Source organism: Hakea prostrata, chromosome 10 (assembly GCF_041222555.1).
Source record: "Hakea prostrata isolate BN-2017 chromosome 10, UWA_Hpros_2, whole genome shotgun sequence".
Taxonomy (NCBI): Eukaryota; Viridiplantae; Streptophyta; class Magnoliopsida; order Proteales; family Proteaceae; genus Hakea; species Hakea prostrata.
This window is the reverse complement of record NC_142609.1, coordinates 39,245,460-39,265,282: the sequence shown is the minus strand read 5'-3', so window position 1 is coordinate 39,265,282 and position 19,823 is coordinate 39,245,460. Positions and strand designations below refer to the sequence as shown.

Sequence of the window (19,823 nt, the reverse complement as noted above, 5' to 3'; positions counted from 1 at the left end):
ATGGCTCACTCAAGGTTGATATCAAGGTAGGTAAAATTGTTCATACCTCTTAGGTGAGCAATGTTGGGTTTGTATATGATTCACCTTCCCAATCTTGGCTGTTTGATCCATTCAGACTCTTAACGTCTTGATGTCTTGATGATCTTTATTGTGGATTGCAATTCCCTTCTTTCAGGGGTATGTCTCCTCCTTAGGCAGTTGACTGGATCTACTCTATTTGAGCTCTTATTCGCTGGATTAGCACCCATATCGGGCCATATTCCAGTGGTTCCCTTACTCTACTAAACCTAATCAGTGTATGTTGTTTTCCTGCATTCCTAGGTTTTTATGAAAAAACCCACTCGATTCCCCCTAGCTTTACCGTTTAGGGTAAAGATACACAAAACATCTTGAATCTTTGGATTAAGTACCCTAAAAAGAAATAAAGTCACCTTAAGAGTAGATTAATGTTATGAAATTTTATGGTTCAAAAAATATAAAGTAAAACTAAAAAGTAAATGCCATTTTATGTTTAAAATTAACGGAGTTGAGTACAAGAGGGACATTTGCAATATAATGATTTTTAGGAGGCATTAACATAATTATATACAAATAAAAGGGATAACAAATTTGCTCAATTATTATTAATAATAAATAACAAATGATGTATAAGGATTTTGATTTGACGTGAATCATGAGTGGCATTTTTGAGATCCATTGACTATAATCTCCATTTTCTTATAATCACCCCACTTGAATCTCTAATAAAATGCCAAGTATCATGATGAGCCAATCTGCTAAAGCATTGTTCATGGTCCAGCATGTGATATGTCCTTGCCTTCGAGAATGAGGAAATTCATACACAAAAGCAGAATAAAATAAAGAGAATGAGGAATATTATTTTGGGGTTTGTTTTTCCCTTCTTCTTCAACAAAAGAAAAATATCATTAGAAATTATCAGTACAAATACACAAAGGGTGTGTTTGGTTAATTGAAATAAGGAAGCCCTTTGGTTATTTGTTTAGGGTTGTGTTTGTTTGTTGGAATAAAGGTGAGGATGGAAAAATTAAAAAGAGTGCAGATTTTTTACTTTTCCCTTAAATCCCAAAATGTTATATTGTTTGGAGTGGAAAAGTGAGAGATTTGTCCGTGATCGGGCATCTCAACTTTTCCACCCCAAATCATTTTAAAACCCCACATATTTGATGGGACTTTAGAGAAAAATTGGGAAAAATAAAAAATGAGACCTAATACTATCACTTTTCTACAAAAACCCTTTATTTTCATTTCCTTATCCGTCACCCCATTACACATGGATTCACATTTTTTTTCTACCCTGTTTTTCCCACCTTATCTTTGCAAACAAACGCAGCCTATGTGACATTGACGGACAACCTATGGACATATAAAAACAAAATCATTTATATTTTTTTAGGTGATATTGACGGATAACCTATAGACGTATCAGAAACAGAATCATTTGGATATTAGCATTTTAAAGTTAATTTCTATTGATTTCACCGATTCAAGTAAAATTTGTGGATTAAAAAAGAAAAACGCTGAATCCACCACTCTCCATGTCAGGACTTTTAGGGTTGAATCGGATTTCAAGTCAATTTAAAACTGAAATGAACTTGATCTCGATACTGTTTTGCGGCGAATTCGGTTCAATCGACCAGAGTATCGCACTCACCGAGCATTGCAGACGACAGTCCTGTGAACCCAGTAATTGATGGCGGCCGGCTACTGCCTTCTGCTCAGGTCATGGCTCACTCTCCCTCTCTCTCACAAACACAGATCGACACTCTCACTCTCCGACCCTTAGATGTACTACATCGTGATTGTTTATTGCTTATCATTTCACGGATGCTTATGCCAGATCTCTCCGTCCATCTGTGTGTTGATTTTTAATTTTTCCGCCCCTTGGTGGCTTGAATCTTTCGATGATTTGTCGCTTTCGTTATTTCTTCAACAATATGAGCTCATCCCTAGGTTCTGACTCTAGTTTTAACGCCATTTTATTTTATTGACTTGCACTCATTTATGTTTCTGGTGATGATCGGTATGTTACGCGCCCAACGTATTTGATGAGATTTCTGAAAATTTTTTTGGATGAAGGGAATACTGTGTTTTTTCACTTTTCCATTTTATAAAGCTTCAGTTTTTATAGCATACTTGACTGTGAAGGGATGCCCTATAGCCGGACAGTGTCAAAATTCAAGTGTGGTTTCGAACTGCACAGTCTTGGAGAGATAGTAGCACAATGGTTGGGATCCCCAGCCTCCATGGTTGTTGGAACCAGACTAGCTGGGAAACCATCAAAAGTGGTTGGTTCCAGATTTGGTCCAAGGGAAAAGTAGATATCTTCTAGGCCTACAAATAGACGAACTCAAAGGAGAAGGTGAAGGCTGCAAGAGATGCTCAGCATGTAACAATTCTCCCTCTCACAATTCATATTGTTGCGCATGTTGTGCCATTTTGCACCAAGTATCTCAGCTCGGCAATGAACCACCTTGACTGACCAACCATCTTAGGTCGTTGCTGAACCCGTTAGAACCCCTGGGACCTAGGATGAGGAGGACGCCTTGTACGTTTGGCCTTATGGAGATGGATAGGTGTGATGGCCCGAGGTGCTTAGTTGATGAGTCAGGTCCTCAGGAGGATCTTCTTCTTGTCTTATTTAGTGACCCTTGTATCCTTGCATTTAATGATTCGTATGTATCAAAAGATACATTGACCTCGAGCATATTAGCTTGGAGCATGCTTCCCGCCGTCTTGTTGGGTGTTCAGGTGGGGACATGTCACATCAATTGCCCAACTTTTCTAGTGTCAGGTACAAACCTGGTCAGAATAGTCGTTGAGCCGTATTGATGTGTTAACCTCTTAGAAAGCACGAGTTCGCCTAGATTAATCCAATGGCTAAGATCACTCAAGTTCAACTATAAATTCTCCTAACCTCTCATGTATATGGTAATGCTCATGAACTCCCAAAATTATCCTCAAGCTTTATTGTTTGGGTAATTAAAGCCCTTTCCTAAGGTGATGTTGTTCTTGAATTTGACTTGATCTTCAGAGGCGGTTGATTGACCACAGAGTTGGCCTGTTCACAAAGAGAAAGTGAGTTGGGCCGAACCAATGGTTAGTCAACCATCTTCGAAGCTCAAGTCAGATTCAGGAACAACACTGCCTTGAAGTCAGGGACTTAAGACTATTGTGAGCAAGATGAACAGTTGCTCTAGGAGTAATGCACATCACCAGGTACTGTGGTAGGTGAGGGGTATTTATAGTTGAACTTGAGGCTTCGTTGTGGTTAGATTGTTTAGCGTGTCTTGGATCTCGTTTAACGATGAGACGTGGCTTCTAGGGATATGACCGTGTTGACGGGTTTATGCTTGGCACTGGCGTGGCAGTAGTGGTTGATGTGATAGATCCAAACCTGATCACCCAACAACTCGGCTGGAACACCACCCCAAGCAAATAGGGGTAAGGTCAATAGATCTCTTGGTAGGTATGGAATGTCAGGTCTCAAGGCACGTACAATCATCCCGCCTTTCTTATTCCGGGAACTAAGTTCGACCCCTTAGTCCTGTCTTTGGTCTGCCAACTGGGGTGGGGCTTCTGGAGACACAGGACTTTGGGAGTCCCCCGCCATCTAAACCCTAGACTCAGTGACAATAGGGATCCATAGTTTTCTCCCACAGTTGAGGGGGCTGGTCCGGTTTAGTTGGGTCTGGTTTGGACTCCGGTCTGTAAAGAATCATTGCCTTGGGCTAATTTTGAATTACACATATATAAACGAAGAGTGGCCCCATGGCAGTTACAAGCAGTGGAGTAAGCTTCCTAAAAGCAAGGAACTCCTAAAAATAGAAAAATGGAAGGTTACATAAAAAATAAATTACTGCTTATGAGTTACTGTTCATGTGAAGAGTACCCAAAAATACTCTTCATGACACTGTTCGTGTGAACAAGGCTGTCAATACCTTAATCTTTAAATTCTAACAATCTATAATCTTGTTACCAACTTTAATTGAGCTCACATACATACAAAATTATTGTACAACTAATCATAGAATAGTTTTTTACAATAATTTTCCTAATTAGTGTTTAGGCAAATACAAATGAGTAGATCGGACATTTTTTGGCTCTTTATGGAAATCAGAAAAACCAGAAGCACCTAAATAGTGTTACTATTCCAAAGTAAAACAGTTGGTGGATTTCAAGGCCACCTAATTCCTTTATCCTGCTTTTTGGTTGATAGTTCCTCTCATTGTGCAGTACGAATACTCCTTGTGACATATCCTCTCTGTCTTCATTCCTAGTTATTTTATCCACTTGCTTTCTGGATTTATATTGCAGATCAGTGGCTGTTTTTAGCCAAAAGATGCTTCAATTGGTCACTATGCCTGGGAATTAAAGTTAGCCTTATAGATCGACCTGGACTAGGTTTCCATGCCTCTCTTATGGACCTTGATTGATGACTGTTTTTTGAAGGGCTATAAGACGGTGCTCCCCTCTGGGGATTGTTATAGCTGTCTGTTGTAGTGGAAATTTGTTTTGAATGATCTCAATGGAAGAGCTATAAGACCAATTGGTAGCCATACCAAAATTTCTGTTCAATAAATTTTGAAACTTGTGTTGTAGGAATATTCCCCTCCCCCCCGGGACTCCGCTTGTGCTGAAGCCTTCGTCACCGGCTCACCTTTTTTATTGTATAATTACGTAGAGCTGAGCAAGAGCCGAAAGACGAGCTTATCTAAGTATTTGTTTAGCAAGCTTGTGGCAATTAGAGATTGCAGTTGAGTGGTTCAGGGCAGGTATCACCAATACTGTGCTTGAGCTAATGCAAAACTATGCCCCGCCCCAAAAGTATGGCTCCCTAGTTTTAGAATGCCACTTTATTGGTTGATACTGGCTAAGGTTCAGTGTTTCAGAAAAAAACACCTCACCCTTACATTGTAGAGGTCTTATAGCACCCAGGCCACGAGAGGTGGAGCAGCAGAGTGCAGTGGGTACCAAACTGGTGTTTTGGAAAGACTTGATGAATCAATTGACAACACTGCACAACGGGTGGGGGGGGGTGGGATGGGGGTGGAAGGGATGAGTATTTTGTGAGATTTTCTTACTTCTTAATGATGTATGTAAGGAAAGATACTGCAGTTTAGGACAAGGTACTATATAAAGGTTAATTTGGACACAGGATCTATTGGTTCGTTTATAAAGATTTCAGGGCTAACTTAACAGAGAATCTTAGTTTCATTACATAGGTTGTTGGTTTTGGATGTTTGCGTTTGGGCATGGAGGTGGAGAGTAGGAAACAAGTAGGTAGCCATAGAGTTTGATGGTAGAATACCAAATTATGCCCCCCCCACCCCAAAAAAGAATAAAAATAAATAAATAAACAAATAATGGTAGCTTGAATCTTTCGATGACTTGTCACATTGACTCTCTAATTTAAATGCCATTTTATCTTATCTAATTGCACCCGTTTATGTTTCTGGTGATGATCAGTGTGTTATGCATCAAACATATTTGATGAAGGATGCACAAACCTGTCAAGGTATATCACTCTTCCATTACACCTATCTTCTTACAAAACAAGTGCTTCCCTTTGTTCCATTTTATAAAGTTTCAGATTTTAAAGTTTGCTTAATAGTGAAGGGATGCACTATGGCCAGAGAGTCTCAACATTCAAGTGTGGTGTCAAACTGCACAGTCTTGGAAAGATAGTAGCACAATGGTTGGACATTCCTAGCTTTCCATGGTTGCTAGAACCGAACCGACTAGATGTGAAGCCATCAAGATGGTTGCTTTCAGATTTGATCCATGGAAAAGGTGGATATCTTCTAGGCCTACAAATAAACAAACTAAAGGAGAAGGGAGATGCTGCTAGAGATGCTCAGCATGCAACAGTTCTCCCTCTCATAATTCATGTTGTTGCGCTTGTTGTGCCATTTTGCACTAAGTACCTAGCTCAGCATGAATCGCCTTGACCAATCGACCATCTGAGGTCGACCCCCCCCTAAACTAGTTAGAACCCCCTGGGACCTAGGATTAGTAGGACGCCTTGTATGTTTGGCCTCTTAGACACAGATAGGTGTGATAGCTTGAGGTGCTTTGTTGACGAGTCAAGCCTCAGGACGATCTTCTTCTTGTCTTATTCAGCAACCCTCGTATCCCTACATTTAATGCTTCATATATATCAGAAGATACGTTCAACTCGAGCATATCATCTTGGAGCATGCTTCCTGCCGCCTTGTCAGGTGATTAGGTGGGGACAGGTCACATCAGCCACCGAACTTTTCCAGTGTTAGGTACGGACCTCGATAGATGGTCACTGACCCCTATTGACGTGTCAACCTTTTGAAAAGCATGAGATTTATTTGACGGTTTGAATCACTTGGGTTCAACTATAAATACTCCCAACCTCTCATGTATCTGGTAATGGTCATTAATTCCCAAACCTACCCTCAAGCTTTACTAATCGGGTAATTAAAGCCCCATCCTGGGGTGGTGTTGTTCCTGAATCTGACTTGATCTTCGGAGGCGGTTGACTGATCATAGAGTCATTCATCTTTTTTTTTTTTGTGGACATGTATCATCCAAGCCGGCAATAGACCTAGGTCAAGCTTGGTCCACTTGAAGCGGTTAGATTTTGGCACAACAGTACCCAAATTTGACACCTTCGTGTTCCGTGGTCGATCCCACTAGTTGGCTCAAGACCTGTTCACTTAGAGAAAGTGAGTGTGGGCCAACTTGAGGGTTGGTCAACCACCTCTGAAACTCAAGTTAGATTCAGAAACAACACTGCCCCATGGTCGGGGACTTAAACAATTGTGAGCAAGATGAACAGTTGCTTTAGGAGTAAATATGCATTACTGGATATTGTGGTAGGTGAGGGGGTATCTATAGTTGAAGTTGAGGCTTCGTTGTGGTTGGATTGCCCAACGTGTCCCGTATTGCCTCTGAGGATGACACGTGGCGTCTAGGCATATGACCATTTAGATGGGTCTATACTTGGCAGTGGTGGCTGATGTGACATATCCTAACCTGATCACCCGACAACTCGGCTAGAATGTTGCCTCAGGCAGATGGGGGTTAAGGTCAACAGATCTTTTGGTAGGTACGGATGTCAGGTGTTGGGGCACTTACAATCATCCTGCCTTGCTTATTCTAGGTACTAAGGTCGAACCCTTCGTCTTGTCTTTGGTTCGCCAACTGGGGTGGGGTTTGCCAAGACAAGCTTGGGAGCCTCCTGCCATCTAAACCCCAGAATTTGGTGACAATAGGGGTCCATGGTTCTCTCCCAAGTTTGAGGGGGCCTGTCCAGTTCACCTTGGGTCTGGTTTGGACTCTGGTCTGCCTTGGGGTCAACTCCTTGGGCTAATTTGGTAAACTAATTGTATAAACAAACAGCGGCCCAATGGGCAGTTACAAGCAGTGGAAGTAAGCTTCCTAAAAGCAAAGAACATTAAACTAGGAACTACTAAAATAGAAAAATGGAAGGTTACATAGAAAGTAAATAATTGCTTATGAGTTACTGTTCATGTGAAGAGTACCCAAGAATACTCTTTATGACACTGTTCATGTGAACAATGCTGTGAATACCTTAATCTTTAAATTCTAACATCTAAAGTCTTGTTACCAACTTTATGTTGAGCTTGTATACATACAAAATCATTGTTCAAATAATCATAGAATAGTGTTTTTCAATAATTTGCTAAATTGTGTTTAGGCAAATACAAATGAGCATATTGGACATTTTTTTAGCTCTTTATGGAAACGAGAAAAACCAGAAGCACAGTGTTGCCATTCCAAAGTAAAACAGTTGGTGGATTTCAAAGCCACCTAATTCCTTCATCCTGTTTTTTATTTGATAAGATTATCTGGTTGATATTTCCTCTCTTGTCCTGTACAAATACTCCTCGTGACTTATCCTCTTTCTCTTCATTCCTAGTTATTTTATCCACTTGCTTTCTAGATCAGTGGCTGTTTTTAGCTGAAAGGTGCTTCAATTGGTCACTGTGCCTGGGAATTAAATTTAGCCTTATAGACCGACCTGGACTAGGTTTCCATGCCTCTCTTATGAACCTTGATTGATGATTGTTTTTTGAGGGGCTATGAGACTGCTAACTGTCCCTCTGGGAATTGTTGTAACTTTCTGTTGTGGTGGAAATTTGTTTTGAATGATTTTAATGGAAGAGCTATAAGACTGATTGGTAGCTGTTCCAAAATTTCTGTTAAATAAAATTTTCAACTTGGATGGTTGGAATATCCCCCCCCCCCCCCAATAAATAAATAAATAAAAAACTCCACTTGCGCTGTAGCCTTCGGCACTGAGCTCGCCTATTCTATTTTATTGAAACTTGTATTGTAGGAATATTCCCCCCCCCCCCCCCCCCCCCGATCTCAATGGAAGAGCTATAAGACTGATTGGTAGCTGTACCAAAGTTTCTGTTCAATAAATTTTGAAACTTGTATTGTAGGAATATTCCCCTTCCACCCCCTGGGACTCCGCTTGTGCTAGCAAGCTTGTGGCAATTAGAGATTGCAGTTGAGTGGTTCAGGGCAGGTATCACCATTACTGTGCTTGAGCTAATACAAAACTATGCGCCGCCCCAAAAGTATGGTCCCTAGTTTTAGAATGCCACTTTATGGTTGATACTGGCTAAGGTTCAGTGTTTCAGAAAAACCCCTGACCCTTACATTGTAGAGGTCTTATGGCACCCAGGCCACAAGAGGTGGAGCAGCAGAGTGCAGTGGGTACCAAACTGGTGTTTTGGAAAAAATGGATGAATCAATTGATGGCACTGTGCAGCGGGGTGGGGGTGGAAGGGATGAGTATTTTGTGAAATTTTCCTACTTCTTAATGAGTATGTTAGGAAAGATACTGGAGTTTGTAGAGGACAAGGGACTATATAAAGATTAATTGGACACAGGATCTATTGGTTCATTTATAAAGATTTCAGGGTTAACTTAACAGAGAATCTTAGTTTCATTACATAGGTTGTGGGTTTTGGATGTTTGCGTTTGGGCATGGAGGTGGAGAATAAGAAACAAGTAGGTAGCCATAGAGTTTGATGGTAGAATACAAAATAAAAAAAATATAAATGGTAGCTTGAATCTTTCGATGACTTGTCACATTGATTTTTCTTAAACAATATGAGCTCATCCGTAGGTTCTGACTCTATAATTTATATGCCATTTTATCTTATCTAATTGCACCTGTTTATGTTTCTGGTTAAGATCTGTGTGTTATGCATCGAACATATTTGATGAGAAATCTGGAAAAAAATTGATGAAGGAAGCACAAACCTGTCAAGGTATATCACTCTTCCATTACACCTATCTTCTTACACAAACAGTGCTTCCCTCTGTTTCATTTTATAAGGCTTCAGATTTTGAAGTGTACTTAATGGTGAAAGGATGCACTATGGCCGGAGAGTCTTAACATTCAAGTGTGGTGTCAAACTGCACAGTCATGGAAAGATAGTAGCACAATGGTTGGACATCCCCAGCTTTCCATGTTTGCTAGATCCAGACTAGCTGTAAAGCCATCAAGGTGGTTGCTTTCAGATTTGATCCATGGAAAAGGTAGATATCTTCTAGGCCTACAAATAGACGGACTAAAGGAGAAGGGAGAGGCTGCTAGAGATGCTCAGCGTGCAACAGTTCTCCCTCTCATAATTCATATTGTTGCGCCTGTTGTGCCATTTTGCACTAAGTACCTAGCTCAACAATGAACCGCCTTGACCAACTGACCATCTTTGGTCGACCCCTAAACTAGTTAGAACCCCCTGGGACCTAGGATCAGGAGGATGCCTTGTACGTTTGGCCTCTTGGACGCATATAGGTGTGATAGCACGAAGTGCTTTGTCGATGAGTCAAGCCTTAGGAGGATCTTCTTTTGTATTATTCAGCAACCCTCGTATCCCTGCATTTAATGCTTCGTATATATCAGTCTGGAGCATGCTTCCTGCCGTCTTGTCGGGTGTTTAGGTGGGGACATGTCACATTAGCCGCCCAGCTTTTCCAGTGTCAGGTATGGACCCTGAGAGATGGTCACTAAGCCTTGTTGACGTGTCAACCTCTTGGAAAGCATGCGATTGCCTAGATTTATCCGACGGTTTGAATCACTCGGGTTCAACTATAAATACTCCCAACTTCTCACGTATCTGGTAATGCTCATTAATTCCCAAACTTACCCTCAAGCTTACTGATTGGGTAATTAAAGCTCCATCTTGGGGTGGTGTTGTTCCTGAATCTGACTTGATCTTCGGAGGTGGCTGACCGATCATAGAGTCACTAATCCTTTTTTTTTTTTTTTTTTGTGTGTGGACATATATCATCCAAGCCAACAACAGATTGGAGTCAAGCCTGGTCCATTGGAAGTAGTCAAATTTTGGCACAATAGTACCAAATCTGACACCTTCTTGTTCTGTGGTCGATCCCACTGGTTGGCTCAATAACCTGTTCACAAAGAGAAAGTGAGTGTGGGCCAACTCGTGGGTTGGTCAACCACCTCTGAAACTCAAGTTAGATTCAGAAACAACACTGCCCCAAGGTCGGGGACTTAAACAATTGTGAGCAAGATGAACAGTTGCTCTAGGAGTAAATATGCATTACTGGATACTGTGGTAGGTGAGGGGTATCTATAGTTGAAGTTGAGGCTTCTTGGTGGTTGGATTGCTTAGCGTGTCCCGGATCTCCTCTGAGAACGACACGTGGCATCTACGCATATGAGCATTTAGATGGGTCTATGCTTGGCATTGGTGGCTAATGTGACATATCCTAACCTAATCACCCGACAACTCGGCTAGAACGTTGCCCCAGGCAGATGGGGGTTAAGGTCAACAGATCTCTTGGCAGGTAAGGATGTCAAGTGTCGGGGCACGTACAATCATCCTGCCTTGCTTATTCTAGGAACTAAGGTCGAACCCTTCGTCCTGTCTTTGGTTCGCCAACTTGGGGCGGGGCTTGCAAAGACAAGCTTCGGGAGCCTCCTGCCATCTAAACCCCAGAATTTGGTGACAATAGGGGTCCATGGTTCTCTCCCAAGTTTGAGGGGGCCTGTCCAGTTCACCTTGGGTCTGGTTTGGACTCCGGTCTGCCTTGGGGTCAACTCCTTGGGCTAATTTGGTAAAATAATTGTATAAACAGACAGCGGCCCAGTGGACAGTTACAAGCAGTGGAAGTAAGCTTCCTAAAAGCAAAGAACATAAAATTAGGAACTCCTAAAAATAGAAAAATGGAAGGTTACATGAAAGGTAAATAAATGCTTATGAGTTACCGTTCATGTGAAGAGTACCCAAGAATACTCTTTATGACACTGTTCATGTGAACAATTCTGTCAATACCTTAATCTTTAAATTCTAACATCTCTAGTCTTGTTACCAACTTTATGTTGAGCTTGTATACATACAAAATCATTGTTCAAATAATCATAGAATAGTTTTTTACAATAATATGCTAAATTGTGTTTAGGCAAATACAAATGAGCATATTGGACATTTTTTTAGCTCTTTATGGAAACAAGAAAAACCAGAAGCACCTTAATAGTGTTGCCATTCCAAAGTAAAACAGTTGGTGGATTTCAAAGCCACCTAATTCCTTCATCCTGTTTTTTATTTGATAAGATTATCTGGTTGATATTTCCTCTCTTGTCCTGTACAAATACTCCTCGTGACTTATCCTCTTTCTCTTCATTCCTAGTTATTTTATCCACTTGCTTTCTAGATCAGTGGCTGTTTTTAGCTGAAAGGTGCTTCAATTGGTCACTGTGCCTGGGAATTAAATTTAGCCTTATAGACCGACCTGGACTAGGTTTCCATGACTCTCTTATGAACCTTGATTGATGACTGTTTTTTGAGGGGCTATGAGACTGCTAACTGTCCCTCTGGGAATTGTTGTAACTATCTGTTGTGGTGGAAATTTGTTTTGAATGATTTTAATGGAAGAGCTATAAGACTGATTGGTAGCTGTACCAAAATTTCTGTTCAATAAATTTTGCAACTTGGATTGTAGGAATATTGCCATCCCCCCCCCCCCCTAACCCGATGAATAATAAATAATAAAGAAAACTCCACTTGCGCAGAAGCCTTTGGCACTGAACTCACCTTTTCTAATTTATAATTAGGGCTGAAGAAGAGTCCAAAGATGAGGTTATCTAAATAATTTTCGCATGCTTGTGGCAATTAGTGATTGCAGTTGACTGGTTCAGAGCAGGTATTACCAATACTGTGCTTGAGCTATTCAAAACTACACGTGCCCCGGCCCTAGTTTTAGGATGTAACTTGATTGATCAGTACTGGCTAAGGTTGAGTGTTTCAGAAAAACCCCCAACCTTTACATTGTAGAGGTCTTATAGCACCCAGGCCACAAGAGGCTGAGCAGCAGAGCTCACTGGGTACCAAACTGGTGTTTGATTAGACAACCTATATTTTTAGGAAAAGGTTTGAAAGGTTAACTGACTGATCAATCCTTGTTAAAAACTTCTAAGACAATATTTTGGGAAGGCTGGATAAATCAATTGAGAGCTTCGTGCAGTGAAGGGATAAATATTTTGTGAGACATTCTTACTTCTTAATAAGCATGTAAGAAAAGACAGTGGAGTTCGTTGGGGACAAGCGACTACATAAAGGTTAATTTGGACAAAGGACCTATTGGTTGATATATAAAGATTTCAGGGTTAGCTTAACAGAGAATTTTGGTTTCATTACATGGTTGGTTTTGGATGTTTGTGTTAGGAGATGGAGGTGGAGAATAGGACAAAATAGATGGCCTTAGAGTTTGATGGTGGAATACAAGATTAGCCGAAGAATTTTTTTTACTAAAGGATATATTGGTATAAAATATAAAATGAAATTTCGAATAAGTATATAATTCTATCAATAAGTGGCTAATCAGAATAGGAGTTGAGTCTGGTCCAAGGTCTAAAGGAGTAAGAAAACCATCTAAGAAAATCAGGGGATGAAGCAATTCAGTTCAAATTTCTATTATGTTAACTTAAAACTGTCCTGCTTCAAAGCTTGTCAAAAGACAATGATCAAGTGACCATTTAAGAAGCAAAACACTATCGGAGAGTTGTAGACATGGTTCAAGATCTCAGTTTCAGAGCCCAACTTGGGTAACAAATAGTTGAGTTAGACCAAGATCTCACAGAGTTGGAGCACCTTTTTCAGGTTGAATTGAAAGTCAGATTTCTGTGGAAACTACTGAGATCTCACCAAGATATAAAGATATTAACTAGTAGCTCATCTTGTCTTGTAATCCCTATAAAAGGAGGTATTGGCGAGTTCTCATTCTATGATTGTGGCCATTCGGTATAATTAGGTACTGCATATACCAAGACAGGTGTATGTGAAACTTTTACTAGTGAGGGATGTAGAGATATTTACACTGGGTGAGAGAGATGTATGAAGAGTGCTGATCAAAGAGCCTTTACAAGGGAAGACAAGAAAGATTGATGATTATATTTCCTATTAACTTATTCAATAAAGACTATGCGGGGAGGAACTAGCTTTTACTGGAGCAAAAGGTTCTATCTAATTCCTCAGCGTACTTGAAGAAGTTTAGAGAAAAAGGGAGAGTAAAAAGTTTTTACTATTCCAAAAGTTGAATTGGAGATGATAATTAAACTAACTCATCAAGATGGTGCCAATATGGTAAAATAGGAAAGACGGTGTTGAATGAAGTGGTTTTTGATAATGTCTAGAAAGTGTGCTATTGATGTGGAACAGATGATTCTAATTGGGGAGGTCTGAAAGAACAAAGCCAGATAGGGTGTGGATGAGGCTAGTGAGGAATGACCTAAAATTACTTGAGAGCTGACATAAGATTTATGCTTGGTTAGTGGAATTGAGGAACTATATTGGCGGCTTGGTGCATTGTTCTTGAGTCATTTAGATGGTCCACTGGGAGAATTTCAGGTCATCCCACATGGCAAGGCGCAAGACTGTATTTTTTTTAATGTTGTGTAGCAGAAATTTATTTGATTCAAATGTGGTCAATCCTCTTGTCTCCAAATGGTTGAACCTTTGAATTCATTATTTCAACTGTTCTTACTTCTCTGTGTCAGTTGGATTTATCTAATATTGTACATCGAATGACTATGCGAGTAAATCAAAAGTGCTTCTCATTACTGTCTCATCCGCGGAAGTGTCAATACAGTTCAAGAATCTCCAATGTGATCTCTTCCAAGAAGCTGGAATATTTCATTGATGCATTCAACAATATCATGGGGGCATATTCTAGTCCTGGTATTTGCAAGTTGTGTGACACTAGTAGACTTATTCCTGTTTTTCTGTTAGATTATGAAAGGAAAGCATCTTCATTGTCGGAATCTTTTTAATATTCTTGGTTCTTCAGATTTCTATATGAAGCTTCTGGTTACGGTGCCTCATATAATGCATTTAAAACTTTTAGCTAAACATTCAGTAGAAAAATGCAACTAGTTGCACACCAAAGAGGAAATAGAAGTTCAGAACACATTCGGCAATACTTCATTTCAACAACTGAAATATGGTTTTGATGTAAAATGAAAATGTTTTAATGTTTGAAATAAAGGTGTGTTGAAAGCCTAATATCTTATTTTTATAAGCTTTTCATTTTTCACATGAAGTCACTCTTCCTCCCTTCCTTTTCAGTTGGTTTTATAAAATTCTGCTTTGTAGACCCCAACAAGTGAAGGCATGGGGGCACAAATGCAGCTGATCATAGATGAGGCATTTGCCAATATTCCATTAAAGGTAATGATGAATGCATCTGTCATTGTTCCATCTTTCCTCTTTTTCTTCCCTTCATGACTTTATCCTTTCTAGTGATGTCACCTCCCTTTGCACACAAATCATGAGACATTCTCTCCTGGGTGCCAGTGGCTTGGCATTAGAGATGCCAAGATATGTGGGCTTGTTGGTCCCTCCCCCATAACTTGATATGTCTTTTAAGAGGCTATGGAATTTATGAAATATCATACAAAGATAGAGAAAACCACATTCTGTACAAATTGATAAATGGCTCTATCAATAAATAGATGGATAGTTTAGACCTCTATATATTTCCTCGTTGAATTCTGATAAGACTGGATTTTCATATGGTTTATTATGCTTTTAATACCATATGCTTCCTATGAACAATTGGTTGAAAATGACAAATTGATGAGCAAACTAAAAATGTAGTTGATTGGCATGATTCATGAATATTGTTTCTTCAGAAAATGGCAAATAGACTACTAAGACTAGCATTCGATTTCTGTGAAATTAGTAGAATGCAATATCTTTGCTGTTTGTTTGATCTCATCCCATGTCATAACCAGGAGGCCATGGTAAGTCTTAGCATATATCCGTGTACTCTGAAGCTTAGTGAAATATATTTCAACATATGTTACATATACAAAGAAAAACAGAGCATCAACTGTTGGGTTAGAAAAAACTGCAATGAGGACATTACCCAGTGCTGGTCTTCTTAATGTAATCCATAACCTTTGGGGTTTGGCAGTCTAATGCAAAATGGCAAACTGGCCACCAAGATTTAGTTCAAGCAACAAAGAAGAGTTACTTCTTGGTGTTAAACTGAAACCAAAATATATAACACAGGGCAGCAGCTGCAGCACAGTGATTGCTCCTTTGTAAGGTTGACTAGGGTCTGAATGTTTCAGTATTGTCTTTGTCTCTGATGTCTGCATCACTTTCTTGCCTGCATCGCTCTTCTGCTTCACAACCTCTGCTATATGGGTTTGCTGCCTTTACTTGATACCTGTTATCAAGCTTGCCAATGCGGTCCTTTGCAAGTGCCTCATAGCTTATACCTCTTGTAGCTTTCACTTCCATAAAGACCCAACACAGCAGCAATGCCACTAGGCATGGTAAGAGAACTCTAACGCTAGCCATTTTTTTCTTCTTCTAATGGGATTGATGTTCGATTACTTCTTATGGTAAGGAGAAGTTTGCTTACATCATTCCTACACTAGTTCCTTCTTTCACACTAAAATGTGAGAAATCGTGCGTTGCAAGCTACATTTTTTTTTAAGGCAAAGATTTGGCTTGCGTTGGGGGTCATTGGTTGAACTCCTATACTACCCTGTCTCTCTAATGGCTACATGGGTTCGGATCCTTCACCTACAAGGGTAGAAAATAATTATTGCGTTCACAACCCTTTCATCACATATTCAAGAAGGGAATCCACAAGGGACTCTTTTAGCTTGAATTTCTCTTCTTCAGGAGAGATTTTGGATGTATAATACAGTCTTAACTATTATAATTTGATTTACTTTTCCCTGTGTTTCATCAATTAAAAAAAAAAAAAAAAAAAAAAAAAAGAAAAAGAGAAAAGAAAAACTGCTACAAAAACCGATTTTATGTTTTCTAGCATTAATTTGGGCCAGATATCATGTGGATCAAACTCGGGATGTCCGATTCTACCCCGGTGCCGTCTTTTTAAATCTGACCAAATCCTTGCTCCTCTTTCCTCACAACGGATTGGATAAGCCTATTTGTTTTTCCTCGGTTCAAAACTTCAAACAATAGAAACTGAAAAATCTCCATGGCGAGTTCTTTCAGTTTCCAGCAACTTCGCTTTTCAAGAAGCCATACGCAATCTGGTATCGGAATTTCCTTCTGCTGCGCCAATACCTCAATCCCATATCGTCTCTCGCTCCCCTCCACTGTAGCTTCAGTTCATCCCTTGAAATCATCTATGGAAGAAGGCAAGGAAGCTAGGGATTCTATCACTTCAATCATCAATCCTTCGTTTCAGAATGCGAATTTGATGTTCTTCAGATCAGCTTACAACGTTCAGGTATTGGTGGATGAGAACGAACCAGAAGAAGTTCTGGTTAGGAGGTTTCGTAGGGAAGTGATGAAAGCGGGAGTGATTCCTGAGTGTAAGAGGAGGAGATTTTTTGAGAATAGACAGGAAGAGAAGAAGAGGAAGATTAGAGAAGCTGGGAGGAGGAGACGCCGAAGGTAAATAAATACACACTGGAACTGAGGAACTGAATCTCATCATCTTATCTCCCATTTTGTACTTCTCTGTTCTTGTTAAATTTATTCTCTGTTCTTATTAGGGTTAGAAATAGTCTTCATTTCCTAATGGATTTGAGTGACTAAAAACGTACCTTAAACCCACTTTGCAGAAGGTTTGGACCCAGACCACCGCCGGCCGGTGGAGCTGCTACTGGGGCTGGCGGTGCTACCCCTAAGGAGGCGGCGAAAGAAGAAGAAGAAGACAATTGGGATATGCCTGAAGGGGGTTTGCCTTACTGAGTTACTGAAAATGCTCTCACTTCACTTCTCAAACCCAATCTTTTTCTCTCGTTGGGTTGGGAAATAGGAAAAGCTTCCATTGGATTATTGGAGGAGATAGCTTCTATCTCTTGAGTGTCTAATCTTTCAAATGGCTTCTGTGGCAATGAAATTTCAGTGAAGCTTTCAACAGGAATAGAGTTCCTACTTCTGACAATTGCAAGGGAGGCCTCACCATTTGAGACCTTTTGTCTTCTGATGCTTGATTTTCAAGTTGCATTGTTATTTTGTGAGTTATATGAATAAATTTTTAACTTTTTGCTTGGACTAATCTGATTTAGTTTGATATCTCAGTCGTTCTCTTCCTGAAGTAGAACTGTGAAAGTGAAACTATCCATTGTCTCTGTTTTTTGGAGCTAAAATTACCACTTCTAACCACGAATCTAAAGGGCAGGATTCGGATCAGGTAGTGAGATTGCTATATTTGTTCAGTCATACAAATGCAGATTTCGATTATCCATTTCCATATCTACTTTCAATTGTTACCAAGATAAAGATTCTCTTCTCAGGAGAGAAACTCAAAATAAGTCTTCTTTGGCTAATTCATAATGCTTTGACTGAAAAGTTCATCAGTGCTTTGGAATTTTTATTTTTTTTTTTTCGAGGGATTGGGGGGGGGGGGGGGTTGGGGGTTGTTTATGCGTGAGTGCTTTGGTTACGCACTATATAGCCTTTTATTAACCCCCAAGTTCGGATTGTCTCATTCGACATCTCTTGACCACGAATTACAAGAAAGCCCACAGGGTTAGGGTGATGAGATTTATTTATTTTTCTTATGGGCCCTAGATAATTTGTGGTTCTTACGGTGCTCTCCATCAAGGGAGATGATCCACATCCCCCAAAAAAAAGGAAAAAGAATAAAGAAGTATGGATTCAACAACGAAAGAGATGGTTTGATAATCCATCCTCACTTGGCCTTGTGGTGACTTATGCCACTTCTTATGTATTACATCTTTACTCCAGATATTCTAACCTTTCATTATTATTTTTTATTATTATTATTATTATTATTATTATTATTAAAATTTTTTTGGGAGTAAGAAAGCCAATTTATTTATTCAAAGCATAAAAAGTCGAGATATTCTGATTATATAACTCGGTGATCCAAGGAGTTTGGGCTAAAATATCTCACATAGAAGAGTGAAGACACTGCTCCCCCCCCCGGTTTTAATTTGCAAATGTCATTTAGTTTTATTATTTTAAAATTTAAAATCTTAATTGATAACTCTTAACTTCTTATCTATCGTTTTTTTTTTTCAAATTTCATTTAGTTTTATTATTTTAAAATTTAAAAGTCTTAATTGATAACTCATAAGTTTATATTTAATCGTTAACTTTTAATTTTCAAATTTCATTTAGTTTTATTATTTTAAAATTTAAAAGTCTTAATTGATACTCTTCCTTAAGTCTTAATCTATCGTTGTCGTCCACTTTTTTTGTGAATCGGGCATGGTTTATTATTTTCCGTTCACAAACCGCCAACCCCCCCAAACCCCCCCCTTCTGGTGGTCAGCCAGCCCACGTTGACCACCTCAGCGCATCATCATTAGTTGACACACATTCACAATGATACCGGCCACATTCAAAAGGCCTAGTGCAAGATGGATCATGCACCAGGTTGACCACCTCACTGCTATTGCATTCCAGCAACACTTCCTATAATCTGATTATAGAGATGGATCATTCATTTTGATTCAAGTTGTAGCATCTGATAGGGTGGAGATGGGTTTTGATATCTTCCCATCTCTATAATCTGACCCCTTATGTCTAATTTTGGACCAGATTATATATAAGGGATCATATAATCCTATCTCCAGATTGGACTACATGCATTTGGATTTGATTCTTGCTAAATTGTCAATTTCAAGTGTATATGATTAAAATTTATAATTTAAAAACTCAATGTCATATTGAGCAGTTGAAATAGGAATGTCTCAATAATTTACCAATTATCATGAATCTTGCTATGTATATGAAGGGCAATAATATGATTCTTTTATGATTATGAAAGAATCATCTTCCTAATAAAACAAGACAAAAAAGAATTATAGTGTTTGTCAATGCAGGGTTGGTGGGTTTGATCACTTGTGGATGGTATATGTAATACTCCTACCCTGATGTATAAAAGCTTTTGTTCCTAAAAAGAATTATAGTATTCACTTTCACATTCTTTGGCATCAGTTGAAGAATGATAATTCTCGACAATTACATTCTAGGAATTAACTAACCATGCACAATATTATGTTTTCCTATTACAATTAGAGATACTGTTAACTCTCAAATAACTATATTTATCATTGGATTTTGAAATTATCAAAAATTACACAAGAATCAATGATCTCTTAAAATTCAAAAGACCTTGAGAACTTTGTCACTGCCCTCTCATAAATTTAACATCTGTATTGTGAGGAGAAGAATTTAAAACCTGTATTACATTGACAACACGGAAAAACTCCAAGCAGATTCGTGAATTCAGTCACATTTTCAGAAGTTAGTCCTAATAATATTGAATGACTTTGTTTTCTCTCACATTTGGCTTAGTCATTG

The 19,823-nt window shown here is 39.3% G+C and overlaps 1 protein-coding gene across 3 annotated transcripts; it reads left to right on the top strand.

Moving 5' to 3' along the window:
* Positions 1 to 1,595: 1,595 nt before the first annotated feature.
* Positions 1,596 to 17,828, top strand: LOC149002859 (small ribosomal subunit protein bS21c-like). Of its 3 annotated transcripts, none has more exons than XM_089136367.1 (4): positions 1,596 to 5,536; positions 9,223 to 9,299; positions 14,649 to 16,937; positions 17,108 to 17,828. In XM_089136367.1, exons 3-4 carry the CDS (start codon positions 16,516 to 16,518, stop codon positions 17,235 to 17,237), a joined length of 552 nt encoding a protein of 183 aa, XP_088992493.1. In that variant the 5' UTR covers positions 1,596 to 5,536; positions 9,223 to 9,299; positions 14,649 to 16,515; the 3' UTR covers positions 17,238 to 17,828. The 3 variants fall into 3 exon arrangements, with proteins under 3 accessions (XP_088992493.1, XP_088992492.1, XP_088992491.1); XM_089136366.1 differs by having other exon boundaries at positions 14,622 to 16,937; XM_089136365.1 differs by having other exon boundaries at positions 14,054 to 16,937.
* The last annotated feature ends 1,995 nt before the right edge of the window (positions 17,829 to 19,823 follow it).